This window comes from Brassica napus, chromosome A10 (genome assembly GCF_020379485.1).
Source record: "Brassica napus cultivar Da-Ae chromosome A10, Da-Ae, whole genome shotgun sequence".
NCBI lineage: Eukaryota > Viridiplantae > Streptophyta > Magnoliopsida > Brassicales > Brassicaceae > Brassica > Brassica napus.
In genome coordinates this window covers 7,160,850-7,177,169 of record NC_063443.1, presented here as the reverse complement: position 1 = coordinate 7,177,169, position 16,320 = coordinate 7,160,850, and the positions used below count along the sequence as shown (strand labels likewise).

Here is a 16,320-nt window from a genome sequence, read left to right as displayed (position 1 = left end):
AGGCCCGTTACTTTTGTTTCGTTCCTTAATTGGATTCCCACTATACATTTTATCAACTAGGCCCAACCCGAGTAATTCTTGGGTTCACCCCCTAGGGTGAACCTCTAGGTTCACCAACCAATAGTGTTTGAGTATTTGATATTTGATATCTTTTAAAAAAGAAAACAACATTGAATTTCCAAATAAGATTATCTTTTTAAAATAAAACAATAAAAATACATAAAAATAGTTACAAAAAATAAATAAATAAATATTTTTAAGTATTAAGCAAAATACTAAACCTTATACCCTAAATCTTAAACCTTAAACCCTAAACCTTAAACTTTGGATAAACTCTAAACATTTGAAAATCCTAAACCCTAAATCATACATTAAAAACTAAATTTTAATAACACTAAACCCTAAATCCTAATCACTAAACCCTAAACCCTTGGGTAAACCCTGAACCCTTGGATAAATCATAAACTGTAAATCAAAAATATTTAAAATTAAACTCTAGAGATTATGATTTATCCAAGGGTTCAGGGTTTACCCAAGGGTTTAGGGTTTAGTGATTAGGATTTAGGGTTTAGTGTTATTAAAATTTAGTTTTTAATGTATGATTTAGGGTTTAGGATTTTCAAATGTTTAGAGTTTATCCAAAGTTTAAGGTTTAGGGTTTAAGGTTTAAGATTTAGGGTATAAGGTTTAGTATTTTGCTTAATACTTAAAAAATATTTATTTATTTATTTTTTGTAACTATTTTTATGTATTTTTATTGTTTTATTTTAAAAAGATAATCTTATTTGGAAATTCAATGTTGTTTCCTTTTTTAAAAGATATCAAATATCAAATACTCAAATACTATTGGTTGGTGAACCTATAGGTTCACCCTAGGGGGTGAACCCAAGAATTACTCGCCCAACCCCCAAGGTTTGATTTTTTGTAAATTTCTACCTCAGTTTCTTTTGTGGGGTAATTTTAACCTTTACACCGAAAACTGTTAGTACACACTACCTTTTTTTGTTCAACTTAGTACACACTACCTCTGATGTCAAAAGAAAACTGATTAATACATTTCCTAGACTAGGTCATATCTGTATATATCTGGACATTTTATCAACAGAGACAAGAGTGAAACAATCATGTAATCAAAGTTTTGGGTTTTGCGAAGAATACAACTCTGCAAGGCTTATTGATTAAAATTAAAATTTTCTAGCTTTTTAAATAAACCTTTTTAATGCGATTTGAGTTAGATTCAATTGAATAAAAATAAAAGTTACAAAGAAATAGAAAGATATTACGTTCAAAAAAAAAAGATATAGTATATGAGAAACATCAATGCTTACGATAAACGAATTTAATGTGAGTGAAATAACATACATCGTATTTCATATCAAAAATTAAATTTATGAAAATCAAAAAAGTTGTCTGATTTTGTTACAGGATATTTGAGATATCCAGTTATGTTTTTACTTTCAAATAAATTCCCGGTATGTATAAACCGGTTTCTAGTCGCTTGTTTGACTATTTGACCGTTGTGAGGTCACGTCTTTAAGTACTGATTTGGTTGTTACGTAAAAAGGCAATCAAAAGCATCTTTTATCCTTATCTCTATCTCTCTCTTGTGTCAGCCATTGTTACTATTTGGATCTTTGTGCTTCGAGGTGGTCCTTCTTCCTTTGTACCATCTTCTAGTCCTTGATTCCTCTTCATTTAAGATCCACGGAGGATCTCTAGTGAGGATTATCTATCTAACCCCTTTTCACTGCTTCATTTGGTATCAGAGCCTGACGATCCTCACGGACGATGGTAGAAACGAGACTACAAGAACGATCTGTAGCGGAGCAGCTCGAGGAAATGCGTCTGGCTCAGGCTCGACAGTCCGATGAGCTCAAAACCTGCTCAGATTCATGGGATGCTCGTTTTTCCAAGATGGAAACAACGATCTTTACCTTCTTCTCTCAGACGACTGCTCCGGGTAAACAACCCGCCGACGGTTCATACTCCTCCCCCACCGCTGACCCAAACTCCGGTGACTCTAACCGCCCTCCCGACCCACCAGATCCACGCCCTCATACAGATCTGAACGCCTATGGCTACCACCGTCATCAACAACAGGGCCTTACCTCTCGCCTCTCCAAAATCACATTTCCCTTGTTTGATGGTACAGATCTACGCGATTGGATCTACCAGTGCGATCTATTCTTCGGAATGGACAACACACCCCCTGAGCTACGCGTTCGCCTCGCTGCGATGCACCTCCGCGGCAAAGCTCTCCAGTGGCACTTCATCTTCATGAACGAAAGGTTCGGTATTTTCCCCTCTTGGACGGACTATATCGTGGCCATCTCGAGTCGCTTCAGCGACCTGTTTGATGACCCCCTTTCCGAGTTGGTGGCACTAAAGCAAGGTACTGATTCTGTGGAGACGTATCTGGATAAGTTTGAGAACGCTAAAACCAGAATCGCGCTCCCTGAAGCTCATGCACTCAGCATCTTCCTCACAAACATGAACCAGCATCTTGCTCTTCATGTACGCCAGTTCGAACCCACAACAATAGCTGCTGCTGCAAAGATCGCGAAGCTTCATGAATCTGCTTTATCACAAACCCCACCTAAACAACAAAGAGCTCCCTTCAATCCTTACCACAAACCAAATAACTTCACCCCCTACAAGCCAAAGAAACCACCCCCATACTACCCACCCCTGATCCCAAAACACAAACCCCCAAACCCACCTTCATCCCTCGCTCTGGTAATGACAAACCAGCTAGAAAGTTTACATACCAGGAAATGCAGGACCGCCGTGCTCAGGGCCTCTGTATGTTCTGTGATGAAGCTTTCACACCAGGGCACCAACTGAAACACAAACGATCTCACATCTATGTCATGGAAGGAGATGACAACGGTGACGATACGTCTGATGATGAGCAACCGCACATCACTGAGGTTAATATGGAGGATATTGATAACACCACCCCAACTATCTCTGTCAACGCTCTTAGCGGCTCCTCCAGCTTCAACTGTATGCGCGTGGTTGGTCAGTACGGGAAGAGGAAGCTCCACATACTCATTGATCCAGGAAGTACTCACAACTTTCTTGACGTTAAAGTTGCCAACGACCTTGGGTGTAAACTTGAGCCCCTAAAACCAATGACAGTCGCAGCTGCTAACGGATGTGACCTTACAACAAAATTCAAGTGCAACAACTTCTCTTGGATGGTGCAAGGTTACTCTTTCACAACCGAGGTTCGCACCATTCCACTACACTGCGGCGAGCTTGTTCTCGGAGTGCAATGGTTGTGCACACTAGGCCCCATTATATGGGATTTCTTGAACCTCCGTATGGAATTCCACTTCCAGGGGATCAAACATGTCCTCCGCGGTGTGTCCAAATCTGGTTATAAAGTGATCAACGGATGCAGCTTCAACAAACTACTCCTCCAACAACCTCAGATTGCCCTTCTTCGGATTAGGGAACTAGAGGACCCTCTTACCTCATCACCGCTCCAAGAAGCTGCCTCCCTTTCATTTATTGCAGCCGAGCATACCAAATTCTCTCGGGACCCAGCCCTGCAGCAACTCCTTGAGTCGTTTGCCGATATCTTTGAGGAGCCAGTGGGCTTACCGCCCTTTCGAGAGGGTTTTGATCAGCGCATTCTGTTGGAAGCAGGAGCTAACCCGGTAAACCTACGCCCTTACCGCTACTCCTCCCTTCAGAAAGACGCTATTGACAGTATGATCAAAGACATGCTCGCTCAAGGTACAATTCAGTGCAGCTCCAGCCCCTACGCTTCACCCATTGTTCTGGTAAAAAAGAAAGATGGAACATGGCGCCTCTGCGTAGACTATCGTGGGTTGAACAAGCAAACCGTGAAGGACAAGTATCCGATACCCCTCCTCGAAGATCTTCTCGATGAATTGGGCGGTGCTTGCTACTTCTCTAAACTTGATCTGCGCGCTGGTTTCCACCAACTGCGCATGACTCCTGACGACGTCTACAAAACGGCCTTCAAGACACACGCTGGTCACTATGAGTACCTTGTGATGCCCTTTGGACTCTCTAATGCACCTTGTACTTTCCAAGGCTTGATGAACCATGTCTTTCAGGAGATCTCTCGCAAGTTCTTATTGGTATTCTTCGACGATATACTCGTGTATAGCTCCAGTTGGGAAGAACACTTGCAACATCTTCATGAGGTCTTTACTATACTCCGCCACCAGCAACTCTACCTCAAGGCATCTAAGTGTACCTTCGGTGCTACATCTATTGAGTACCTAGGACACTTCATCTCCGCTGATGGTGTGAGCACTGATCCCAAAAAGATTGAAGCAATCAGAAACTGGCCTATTCCCTCGTCGCAGAAACAACTCCGAAGCTTCTTGGGCCTGGCCAATTACTACAGACGATTCATAAGGGGTTATAGCATCATCTCCCGCCCTCTGACGATTCTACTTAAAAAGGAAGGGTTCGACTGGAGTGGTATTGCTACTGAGGCTTTTACAGACCTCAAAAATGCTCTGTCTTCAGCACCGGTCCTGGCTCTTCCGGATTTCTCCAAAACTTTCATTGTTGAGACTGATGCCTCCAACACAGGAATAGGAGCGGTTCTCATGCAAGACAACCACCCCATATGCTACATAAGCCGCGCCTTGGGTCCCCGCCATCAATCTCTTTCCGTCTACGAAAAAGAACTTATGGCTGTGGTGCACGCTGTTCAATCTTGGAATGCTTATCTAGCACACAAGAAGTTCATCATCCGTACCGACCAGAAGAGCCTCAAATACATGGTTGAGCAGAAAGCTACAACTCCTTTCCAACACATGTGGCTCTCCAAACTTATGGGGTACGACTTTGAGATTCATTACAAGCAAGGCAAAGATAATGTGGCTGCTGATGCTCTCTCACGTGTCTCCGGGTCTCAACTCCTCAGCATCACACTATCTCAAGCTCATCAGGGCTTCTACGACTCTTTACAGCTGCTGTGGCAACGCGATCCTCACCTCAGAAAGATCATTGGGGATTTATCAACAAATCCTCATTCACACCCGTCTTACTCCTTTGTGAATGGCGAACTACGACGCAAAGGAAAACTTGTGGTGGGAAATGACGTGGACATCAAAACACATATCCTAAAATGGCTCCATGACTCAGCAGTGGGCGGTCATTCTGGGCGAGACGCTACTCTACATCGCGTTAAATCTCTCTTCTTCTGGCCTAAAATGAGTCTTGAAGTCATGAACTATGTCAGGAACTGCGCTATTTGTCAAGCCAACAAGTATGAGACAGTAGCAAAACCTGGCCTCCTCCAGCCTCTACCTGTTCCGAATGGTGTTTGGGAGTCTATCAGTTTGGACTTCATCGAAGGCTTGCCACCCTCATCAGGCAAACACTGCATTCTGGTGGTTGTTGATCGACTGAGCAAGAATGCACATTTCCTTCCCCTATCGCACCCGTACACTGCCATCGAGGTTGCTCAGGCTTACCTGGATAATGTGTTCAAACTACACGGTCTACCGCTCAATGTGATCAGTGACAGAGACCCAACCTTTCTCAGTGATGTCTGGAAGGAACTGTTCCGTGTTCATGGTGTGGATTTGCGCTACTCAACAGCTTATCACCCTCAAACTGACGGTCAGACAGAGGTCACCAATAGAACTCTCGAAACCTATCTGCGTTGTATGACAGCTGATGCTCCTCAGTCTTGGAGTAAGTGGCTCCCTCTAGCAGAATGGTGGTACAACACCACGCACCACTCTGCCATCAACAGCACTCCCTTCGAGATTATCTACGGCCAACCCCACCACTACACCTCCCCTACCTCCCCGGTGAAAGTTCATCTGTTGTGGTTGACCGAACCCTACAAAAGAGAGAAGAGGTAATCACTCTGCTCAAGTTTCACCTTCTCAGAGCTCAGAATAGGATGAAACAAACTGCTGACTCTCATCGCTCTCCCCGAGTTTTTTCTGTGGGCGACTTTGTCTACCTAAAGCTCCAACCTTACCGCCAACAATCTCTCAAGAAACGCGGTCTATCCCACAAGCTTTCTCCAAAGTTCTATGGTCCTTTTAAGGTTACGGAATCAGTTGGAAAGGTTGCCTATCGCTTGGAACTTCCCCCCACAGCAGCTATCCACAACGTGTTTCACGTCAGTCAACTGAAGCTCTGCCCCAACCCCTCTGGAACCTCTGCAACAGTCCCTCAGTACTGGTTTGATACTGGCCTCTCTAAGGAACCCGACAGAATTCTGGAGAAGAAAATGGTTAAGCACAGAAACGCTGCTGTAACCAAGATACTGGTCCAGTGGAAGGGAGAATCAGATGACACAGCTACATGGGAGTTCTACAGAGACTTCATCGCCAAGTACCCTCACTTCCATTCTTGGGGACAAGAATGATTTCAAGCGGGGAGTATTGTTACAGGATATTTGAGATATCCGGTTATGTTTTTACTTTCAAATAAATTCCCGGTATGTATAAACCGGTTTCTAGTCGCTTGTTTGACTATTTGACCGTTGTGAGGTCACGTCTTTAAGTATTGATTTGGTTGTTACGTAGAAAGGCAATCAAAAGCATCTTTTATCCTTATCTCTATCTCTCTCTTGTGTCAGCCATTGTTACTATTTGGATCTTTGTGCTTCGAGGTGGTCCTTCTTCCTTTGTACCATCTTCTAGTCCTTGATTCCTCTTCATTTAAGATCCACGGAGGATCTCTAGTGAGGATTATCTATCTAACCCCTTTTCACTGCTTCAGATTTGAATCAATAGTCATGATTATGAATGCACAGGGTGCATCAAATCAAATACAAAGATATTGATTTTCTCACGTGTAGTAGTCGGTCTCCTACTCTAGACTCTATAGTAGCAGTCTTAGGCTTCGAATGGTAACAGCAGGTTGGGCGGTGCAGAACGAGCGTATTGGTTAGTGCGGTTTAAGTGCGGTTTGTGTCAGAAACACGCATACTGCAGGACAAGTGCGATTCGTTTAAAAGAAGCGGTTTAAAAATTATATGAATGGTGACCAAAATAATAAAAAGTGTGGGACAAATGTTTGAATGGTGTTTATAAACTAAATAGTGCTAAAAATATAAACTAATATTCTACTTGATATTATAAATATATTTTACATATTTTTAAAGTACAAATAAATTACAATCAGAAAATAAGTCTATTTTATTGATTTTCCCATAACATATAACACAATATTATCTATTATTGCGTCATATTTCATTCATCTGTTACTTCATCAGTATGAAAATCAATATTTCCTTGTGTGTTGAATACTCATGTCTCTGCCATTATTTCAGCAAAATATATATCTGGAAAATTATGTCGGTATATTGGTATGGTTTAAGTGCAATTTATGCGAGAGAAATGCATACTGCAGGACAACTGCAGTTCATCTAAAACACGATCAAAATAGTATGTGATAATAACATATATAGTAACTATTGCGTGATACATATAATATTATTTATATTTTATAAAATAAAAATTAAAATTTTAATGATAAAAAAATATTTAAAAAAATATTTTATTTATCATAAAGTAATATATCTTAACCCCTACTAATTTTATTTACGTTTTTTGTTTAATATATAAAGACTGCCAAAGTTGTGTATATTATCTTTAAACAAAATTAAATAAATTATATTTTTATAATTTAAAAAAAATTATTTTTTAACACAAATAAAATAATTATTTTTATTTATTATTAAAATTTTATAAGTGAAATTTTTATTTAAAGACTTTTTTTAACACAATTTAAAGACTTTCAAAATTGTATATATGATGCTTTAAAATATTTATTATAAAGTTGTGGCGGTTGTTATTTAGCAACTTTTTGGGATCTTGTTATTTTGCATCTTCTAGCATAAAATAAAAGGATACCTATACATTTAATTACTTTATGTAAAATCTGCATATGTAATTTTTTATTTGATAAAATATGTATTTTTTTTTTGTAAATGCACATATATATTTCTTTATTACCAACAAACTATAAATACAAAATTATATTTACATTTAGTTAAATAAAAATATATTTATTATTTTGTATACTTATTATTTTAAATCATTCAAATTTATACTAACTAAATAAATATTAGTAGATTTAATTTGGATAATTAAATAAAACTACATAAAAATCAAATTTCCATGTTGTCTAAAAGGTGAAATAACAAAAATATCAATAGAGTGGTTGCACTTGTTTTCTTTGCATTATTCAGTAATCTGTAGCAATAAATAATAGTTTTTGATATATTAGTTTGCTACAGTGTATCAAACCACACCTTATTGGTAAGTTCTCATTTCTATATGTGCGTTCAAGAACAAAACTTGTCCCGCTACAGTGTATCAAGCCACCACTTACTATTTATAATAATATTTAAAGAAATAACTAATAGCTAAAACAATTAACTGAGTGGTGACATGATTTAATCTCGCTGGTGTGTTTTGCCTGGTCCACAGTTGTCACTCAAGGCCTCATTTCTATGTGCGTTCAAGAACAAAACTTGTCCCGCTACAGTGTATCAAGCCACCACTTACTATTTATAATAATATTTAAAGAATTAACTAATAGCTAAAATAATTAACTGAGTGGTGACATGATTTAATCCTGCTGGTGTGTTTTGCCTGGTCCGCAGTTGTCACTCAAGGCTTAGTAGACTATAACGGAAGTGATAACCGCACCCGCGCATGTGTATCAGTAGTGCACAAAGCTTTTATTCGCTACAGCTGATTTCATTTTCTCGTATGCCTTACCACCGTAAAAATCTTATAAAGTTTCAAAACAGAACACGTGGCATCAAGCCATCGCCACCGGAGTGTGCCATTTTCACCTTTTTTTTCTTGTAGACGAGCACAGAGGAACAAATATGGCAAACGATCATCGTTGCGTAGTCAGCTACAGGCTGAGAGCAAATATGTGAACTGTACCCAACTTGCAGCGCAGGAAAACTCTCACGTGACATGCACACGCAGATCTCTCTCTTCCATCCACGGTATATAAAGAGCCCAATCAGATTTTTAATTAATGCGACATTTTGAAACTTTTTTTTTTTTTTGTTCCCGTTCGTCGTCCTTCGTCGTCTCCAAAAAGATTTTCTTTCTGGTGAGAGAAAAACAAGATCTTCAGATATTTTTATATTTTCCGATTCTCACTTTCGGGTCTTAGTTATCAATTTCTAAGTTTTTTGCTGCTAAAATTTTTTAATTGTTTTTTTTCCCAGAGAAATCGAAGGCGGAAGGAAATAAGTTAAGAGGAGGATCATCTAGGGAGCAAACAAAAAAGTTCATGATTGTAATCTTTCTCTTCTCTCTCTCTCTTTTATAACGATCAAATAAAAATCATAATCATCATCATCGCTCTCTAGTGATGTTGATACTACTGTTGGCTCCCACGCGCGTCTACTTTCTTGTTAAAATCACACAGAGTTGAGCAAGCAAAAACCGATTTTACTTGTGCAGGAAACGATGTTCGTGAAGAGGTATCCGTTCAGAGGATCTTCTTCTTCCGCCGGAAAACACTCGTAGCCGCCGCCACCGACTGTCAATGGTGAAATAACTGAAAACCATTTTTTGCATCTTTTTCTTCTTCTTCTTTTTATTGCTTTCTCAAATTTCTTTTATGTGATTGGTTACAGTGGCTCACCTAAGAGTCGGATCTTATTACGAAATCGATCACTCTGTTCAGAGGTCGCCGGAGCAACTTAAGTCCATCCCAATCGGAAGCAAGAGGATGAACCGGAGTAAGACCATCTTCAATGGCTTACTTTATTTTTTACTTTAAAATAGAATAACTCTATAATAGAGTTTGAGTTTGCTCTAATGGTACTCTATTTTAGAGTAAAAAATAGAGTGATAAACAAAGAAAAAACAAATTATTTTTCACTCTATTATAGAGCGAGAAATAGAGTAACATTAGAGCATTCTTTACTTTTAGAGTGAAAAATAGCGTTTTAGAGTGAAAAATAGAACGGGGTTAGAGATGCTCTAAACCGGAGAGGAGGAGTAATGCTAGTCTTCTTCCCGTTTTGGACGAGAGCCACGTGGTGTCGTCGGAGCTAGCCGGGGATTTGCTTTTCAGGAGAGTCGCACCTCACCAAGTTTCCATGAGCAGAAGAAACTCCTGGGTTTCTGGCAACGACCACATTAATCTCTCTCGCGCCCAAGGAAACTGCTTGTCTGAGCTGAAGTCGGGAGGGATGATTAAATGGGGGAAAAGAATGCGCGTGCGTTACCAGAGCCGGCATAAGGAGGAAGATGGTGGGAACGAAACAGAAGCCTCTGATTATGCAGCCCCTAAGAGAAAAAAGCTGGTTGAATCCAGCACTAGGAGACTCCCTCAGAGGGCAAGGGTATCTGATCAGAAGAAGAATAACAAGGAAACCCAGATCGTTGTTTATAAGAGGAGATCACCTAATCAGTTTATTGACAGATGGTCTACTGAGAGGTAAATAAAAAAAGATCTCATCTTTTGAATTTTGGATTTGCTTCTGTTTCTAATTTTGGAGTGTTTGTGGTAGGTACAAACGAGCTGAGAAGAACATGTTGAAAGTGATGAAGGATAAAAATGCAGTTTTTGGCAACCCCATACTAAGACCAGAGTTGAGGTTAGAGGCGAGGAAGCTCATTGGAGACACGGGTCTGTTGGATCATCTGCTTAAGCACATGGCTGGTAAGGTGGCTCCTGGAGGTCAAGATAGGTTTATGAGGAAACATAATGCAGATGGGGCAATGGAGTATTGGCTGGAGAGCTCTGACTTGGTTCACATAAGGAAAGAAGCAGGAGTTAATGATCCTTTTTGGACGCCTCCACCTGGTTGGAAGCTCGGTGACAGCCCTACTCAAGATCCTATCTGCGCTGGAAAAATCCGTGACATCAGAGGAGAAGTAGATACCCTGAAAAGGTAGAAAGCATATTACTTACTGAGTTGGTTGAATGATGGCAAATTGTTACTCATATCTGTCTTTGTCTTGAGAAGAGAATTGGAGAAACTCGCTTCAAAGAAGGACGAGGAGCTTGCAATGATGAATACACCTATTTCCTGCGTTACGAGTCAGAACGTGGACCACGATAATATGATCCCTCTAGCAAAGGTAAGTGCCCGAAACAAATTATTGATCTCTATCTTGTGATACTCTCTAGTTTGATGCTAACATTTCTGCTGCGTCATGTCAGGAAATCTACACGGATCTGCTGAAGAAGAAAGACAAAATTGAGGACCAGCTAGTGACAATTGCAGAAGCCTTGCATAAAATGGAGGTATATCCCCCATTTTGAGTTTTTGAATACAAGTACACCTCTGGCTAGTTCTAGCTGAACCATTACTTCAGTGTAAAGTTTTGTAAATTTGCTATGATTGTAGTCAAAAGAGATGAACCCCCTTATATGTAGCAGATGCAAGGAAACTCCCTTGGAGAATATAAACTGAGTCTATTGCAGCTTTGCTGATAAAGAAATGTGATAAATATTGCAGGAAGATATGGGATGGCTTCGGAGGACAGTGGACGGGAACTGCCCTAGAAAGCCAGACTCAACAGAGATGCCTTTGCTACTAGAGGATTCACCAATAATGAAGACACCAGAAGGAGAAGTGAATAGGGAAAACCAAATCAAAGAGCTCCCTCAAAAAGGCAGGACAGATGAACGCCCACTACTTTCACTTAAGAACAACACTGGTTTTAGAATCTGCAGGCCTGTGGCGAGTTTCTCATGGCCCAACCTGCCTGCTCTTGCTGCTGCTACTGACAATGATGAAATTGCTTCTTTGCCAAGTCACCACCGACCATCTCCTTCCCTTACTTGTCCAGTCAAGCCGCTTGCAGCTAAGCGTCCTCTCCCCAAGATCAAGCTCCCACGGATCTTTTCAACCTTTAAACTCTCACTGGAAACTGCAACTCTGATTTGGTTTAGTCTGGATTTATAAACTACAAGCAAGCAGGTATTTACAGCCATCATTTATTACAGAATTTAAAGCACGGAGAGAAGTTATTATATTATTCTTATGGAAATAATTGACAATTTTGAAAAGTTCCCCTCTTTAATTTAGGTATTTTGTCTCTGGTTAAGTATATATAGAGGGGGGTATGACATGATTCGGCTTATCATAGAGACCATATATTTCAATACTGGGATCAGATGGTTCTATATTACTGAACATTTTTTTTTACATATGAAATAAAGAAAAAAAATATCCTAATTGGTATATGATGACAAAATTTTATTTCTTATTTGAGGTTTATTAACTACATTAGTCATATAATCATGATAAACAAACATCGAACATATTTTTATAGAGCTATGAAGTAAAAATATTGGTACAATCCTTAAACCTAGACATATAAACAACTGATATACCTTTTTATTATATATTAGACGAGTATTACTAGTATAACTGGTACAACTTTTACATTTAAGAAATTGATAAAACTAAATTAGTATTCTATATGAGAAAAAACAATCAAATATCTCAGTTGATTATGTACTCATAAAGTTTCTCTTAATTTATTTGAAGTTTTGGATTGTTTTTTTTGAAAATTATTACAAAACTCCACAAGTTTACATGATCTATCTTATACTTTTAAAGTTTGTTAACTTGTTTGTCCACTTAATTTTTGAAAAACATACATTAAATGTATTTTTACGAAATCGATGATTTCATTGTAACCGGGCAAAGACATGTAAATATAAATAAGTGGTACAACTGAGGTAATTGTATTTATTATGTGGTACAACTAATATTTTTGATTTAGCTGCAAAAGTACAATTATGCACAAACCGGTACAACTCAAAAACTAGTACAATTATATACATGAGGTACAACTAGAAAACAGACACAACTACTTGTTATTTTATTTAGTATAAATGACTATACTACCCTTAATGAAAGTGCATTCTCAACCGGGAAAAAACGTTTTTAATTCCTCAAGTATTTAAAATTAGCACTTTTGATACCCAACTACAACTTATGCAGATTTATTCCCAAAGTCATTATTAGTTATGTAAAATTAGACTTTAATACATCAGACGTTAACTCATCGTTAGAGGTGTTAATTATAATTAAAAAAAAAAGAGAAAGGGAACACGGCTTTTGCTTTTAAAACTCAAGAACCCTAAAATTAATTTTCTCAGAGCAATTTCGAATCAGTATGGTGAAAACATTCTTCGGAAACCCAAGTGGAAGACGGAATAAACTTCCGGTTCAGAGGGCACAACCTCTTTATGCCGAGCCCACAATTCCTAATTCGACAGAGATGGAAAGGTAACCACTTAAGCTTTGTTGTATCATGTCTGAGTTCAGTAATTTTTTTTTTTGATTTAAGTACGTTAATTTTTGTTATAGGCCTGTTGTTGTTGAAGAAAGAGTAACTAATATTGTTGAAGAAGAAGAGATTCATAACGAAGAGGTGATTGCAGAGTTGGATTCTTCATCTGTTGAGGGAGATGATTGTGAGGTTATAGTTGAAGATAGGGCTGGATATAAGGAGAATGAGTTATTCGAAGTAGAGGTTGGAGAGACTGACTTGTCTTCTCACTTTGAAGCTGCTGCACAAGAAGATAGAGATGATTTGTATGATGCTAACGATGACAGTGGCGATGATATTTGGGACGATGATCACATTCCAGATCCTTTATTCAGTGATGATCGTGATGTGGAAGAAGAAGGTAGGCAATTCAACTACGGGCCTGATGACATTCTTGCGCTAGGAAAGACTTTTAACACTGCTGAGGAGTTCAAGTACGCTGTTCTCAAGTACTCTTTGAAGACACAATATGATATTAAGTTCTACAAGTCTTCATCTGATCGACTTGGTGCCCACTGTACACAACATGTAGAAGAAAAGTGTCCTTGGAGGGTCTATTGTTCCTTTGAGAGAGGCAGAAACAAGTTAATGGTGAAAGTGTACAATGACAGTCATATTTGTGTAAGATCCGGTTACACAAAGCTTTTGAAGAGTGGAACAATTGGGCAGCTTTTTGAGGAGAGGCTTAGAATTAATCCTAAAATTAAGTCACAGGAGATGGTGGATGAGATAAAGAGCGAGTATAATATGATTGTCTCACCCGAACAATGTCAAAGAGCTAAATCAGTGCTTTCAGCGAGAAGAAAGGCTGGACATGAAGCTCATTTTGCTCGGCTTTGGGATTACCAAGAAGAGGTTCTTAAATCAAATGTGGGATCAACAATGGAGGTTGAGACAATCCCAGGACCAGTGCCAGGAAGCATGCAAAGATTTTACCGTCTTTATGTTTGCTTTGAAGCCTTGAAAACTTCTTGGAGGCAGTCATGTAGGCCGATCATTGGATTAGATGCTGCTTTTATGAAATGGGGTATAAAAGGGCAAATGCTAGCTGCAGTTGGCAGAGATGGGGATAATAGAATATTTCCTATTGCATGGGCTGTGGTTGAAGTGGAGGACAATCCTAATTGGCTATGGTTTGTGCAACTCTTGAAAAATGATTTAGGGCTTGAAGATGGATCAAACTGTACAATAATTTCAGACAAACACAGGGTGAGTCTTGTTATATATATATATATATATATATATATATATATATATATCTTTTTTTTTTAGAAAAAATATATTGTTGGAATGATTTATACTTATGTCTATGTTATTTGCTTGACAGGGTATACTAAATGCGGTTCATGAAGAGCTTCCTAAAGCTGAGCATAGGATGTGTGCTCGACACGTTCTTGAGAATTGGAAAAAAGACAAACAAAGACATAGAGCTTGAGCGTCTTTTCTGGAAAATAGCAAGGAGCTACACACCAGCAGCTTTTAGGGATAACTTAGAGGCACTGAAGAAGTATAATGTTGGAGCTTATGAGTCTCTGCAAAGTACTGCTCCAACAACATGGTCTCGGGCGTTCTTTAAGCTTGGATCGTTTTGCAATGACAATCTAAACAACTTGTCAGAGTCCTTCAATAGGAGTGTTAGAGAGTCAAGGAGGAAGCCGCTTCTTGATATGCTGACAGAGGTTAGGAGAAAGAATATGGTCAGGAATGCAAAGCGGACTTTGTTAACTAATAGGTGGAATAAGAGGTTCACACCAAGAGCAGACAAGGAGATTGAACTTAATAGGCAGAAAGCTAAGGATTGCATCAGGTATATGACCACAGGACATTCACATGAAATAGAGTATCACAGTGTTGCTTACACCGTAAATATGGAGGAGAAAACATGCGGTTGTGGCTATTGGCAGTTGAATGGACTACCTTGTATGCATGCTATGTGTGTCATCACAACAACAAAGCTGAATCTCAATAATTATGTATCAGATTACTACCTCACCTCTACATGGCGCCAACTATATTCTACTGGTATGAAGCCGGTTCAAGGTATGAAACTGTGGCCACGCTTAGGTCGGTTACCCATGCTACCTCCTCCTTCAAGATTCAATCGAGGAAGGCCTAATACACATGCTAGGAGGAAAGGTCCTCATGAGTCAGCCACTAATCCACATAAGCTTACACGGCATGGTCGTGTGGGAACATGCTCAAACTGTCGCAAAGAAGGTCACAACAAGACTAGGTGTCCTAATCCCACTGCAGCTCCTCCACCTAAGCGTCCAAGAGGTCGTCCAAGGAAAGCACATATTGTTTGTCTCGTTTAAATTCTTTTCTTATTGTGTTGTCAATTTTTTCTCGTGTAAAACTTTGATTGTTTGTTGTAGGGAGAGTCTTCATCATTTGGAGCTTCTCAAACTTCTCAACCTTCTCAAGCATCACAAGGAGGATTTGGCTTCTCTTCCTAGCTTGTGTTCTTCACATTTCACTTGAGATTATTTTGTTAACTCAGTTTCATGAAGAAAACGATTTACTCTGTTTTTAGATTTTTGGTTTACAGTATTTATGTTTGGGTTTGCATTGTTTCTGGTTTCTACATGACTTTCGAAACCACATTATTGTTTTTTCAGTGGATTAATTTTTCTTTGGATCGTTTTCATTTTGAATTTTTCTTTAACTCAAAACCAATCAAGTCAATTAACTCTAAAAATAATAATTTTAATGGTATTAACATTACTTCATTCCAAATCAGGCGCAACTTGGCTCAAGGTTCTCACAGTTTCCCTCTTCGAGAGATCCAAACACCCTTGTTCTTATTACATTGATGATCATCCTTTGCTATCCAATAATACACATGCTCTAGTATAGCCAAACACCGGACATGAAGAATACCAACTTGTCATCATCACCGAGGAGGATGTTCTCCATTCACATGCCGTTGCTTTCACTGCAAGAAACAATCAACGACTCCCCTTGCAAGATCGTCTATCTGTGTAGAGATGTGAAGGACGCATTAATGTCTCGCTGGTATTTCAGGTGCAGC

The 16,320-nt window shown here is 39.1% G+C and overlaps 2 protein-coding genes across 4 annotated transcripts; both read left to right on the top strand.

The window, feature by feature from the left end:
* The first annotated feature begins 9,023 nt into the window (after nucleotides 1-9,023).
* LOC111215589 (protein DYAD-like) lies at nucleotides 9,024-12,184 on the top strand. 2 transcript variants are annotated; one of them, XM_048742222.1, is made up of 8 exons: nucleotides 9,024-9,093; nucleotides 9,212-9,282; nucleotides 9,450-9,537; nucleotides 9,626-10,434; nucleotides 10,508-10,891; nucleotides 10,967-11,081; nucleotides 11,164-11,247; nucleotides 11,462-12,184. In XM_048742222.1, exons 4-8 carry the CDS (start codon nucleotides 10,094-10,096, stop codon nucleotides 11,909-11,911), a joined length of 1,374 nt encoding a protein of 457 aa, XP_048598179.1. In that variant the 5' UTR covers nucleotides 9,024-9,093; nucleotides 9,212-9,282; nucleotides 9,450-9,537; nucleotides 9,626-10,093; the 3' UTR covers nucleotides 11,912-12,184. The 2 variants fall into 2 exon arrangements, with proteins under 2 accessions (XP_048598179.1, XP_048598178.1); XM_048742221.1 differs by lacking the exon at nucleotides 9,024-9,093 and having other exon boundaries at nucleotides 9,103-9,282.
* LOC106406722 lies at nucleotides 11,688-15,936 on the top strand. Of its 2 annotated transcripts, XR_001281596.3 has the most exons (5): nucleotides 11,688-11,926; nucleotides 13,117-13,246; nucleotides 13,328-14,498; nucleotides 14,617-15,566; nucleotides 15,665-15,936. XR_001281596.3 is itself a non-coding variant. In XM_013847446.3 (4 exons), exons 2-4 carry the CDS (start codon nucleotides 13,134-13,136, stop codon nucleotides 14,722-14,724), a joined length of 1,392 nt encoding a protein of 463 aa, XP_013702900.2. In that variant the 5' UTR covers nucleotides 11,688-11,926; nucleotides 13,117-13,133; the 3' UTR covers nucleotides 14,725-15,936. The 2 variants fall into 2 exon arrangements, 1 of the variants encoding a protein (XP_013702900.2); XM_013847446.3 differs by having other exon boundaries at nucleotides 14,617-15,936.
* Nucleotides 15,937-16,320: the final 384 nt, after the last annotated feature.

What these genes read in the sequence shown, in the direction of transcription:
- LOC111215589 (XM_048742222.1), top strand. Translation starts at nt 10,094, where the DNA reads ATGAGCAGAAGAAACTCCTGGGTTTCTGGCAACGACCACATTAATCTC. An exon ending in GACAGATGGTCTACTGAGAG is followed by an intron (nt 10,435 to 10,507) that starts GTAAATAAAAAA and finishes TGTTTGTGGTAG; the next exon opens with GTACAAACGAGCTGAGAAGA. An exon ending in AAGCCTTGCATAAAATGGAG is followed by an intron (nt 11,248 to 11,461) that starts GTATATCCCCCA and finishes TAAATATTGCAG; the next exon opens with GAAGATATGGGATGGCTTCG.
- LOC106406722 (XM_013847446.3), top strand. Translation starts at nt 13,134, where the DNA reads ATGGTGAAAACATTCTTCGGAAACCCAAGTGGAAGACGGAATAAACTT. An exon ending in AATTCGACAGAGATGGAAAG is followed by an intron (nt 13,247 to 13,327) that starts GTAACCACTTAA and finishes TTTTTGTTATAG; the next exon opens with GCCTGTTGTTGTTGAAGAAA. An exon ending in TAATTTCAGACAAACACAGG is followed by an intron (nt 14,499 to 14,616) that starts GTGAGTCTTGTT and finishes TTTGCTTGACAG; the next exon opens with GGTATACTAAATGCGGTTCA.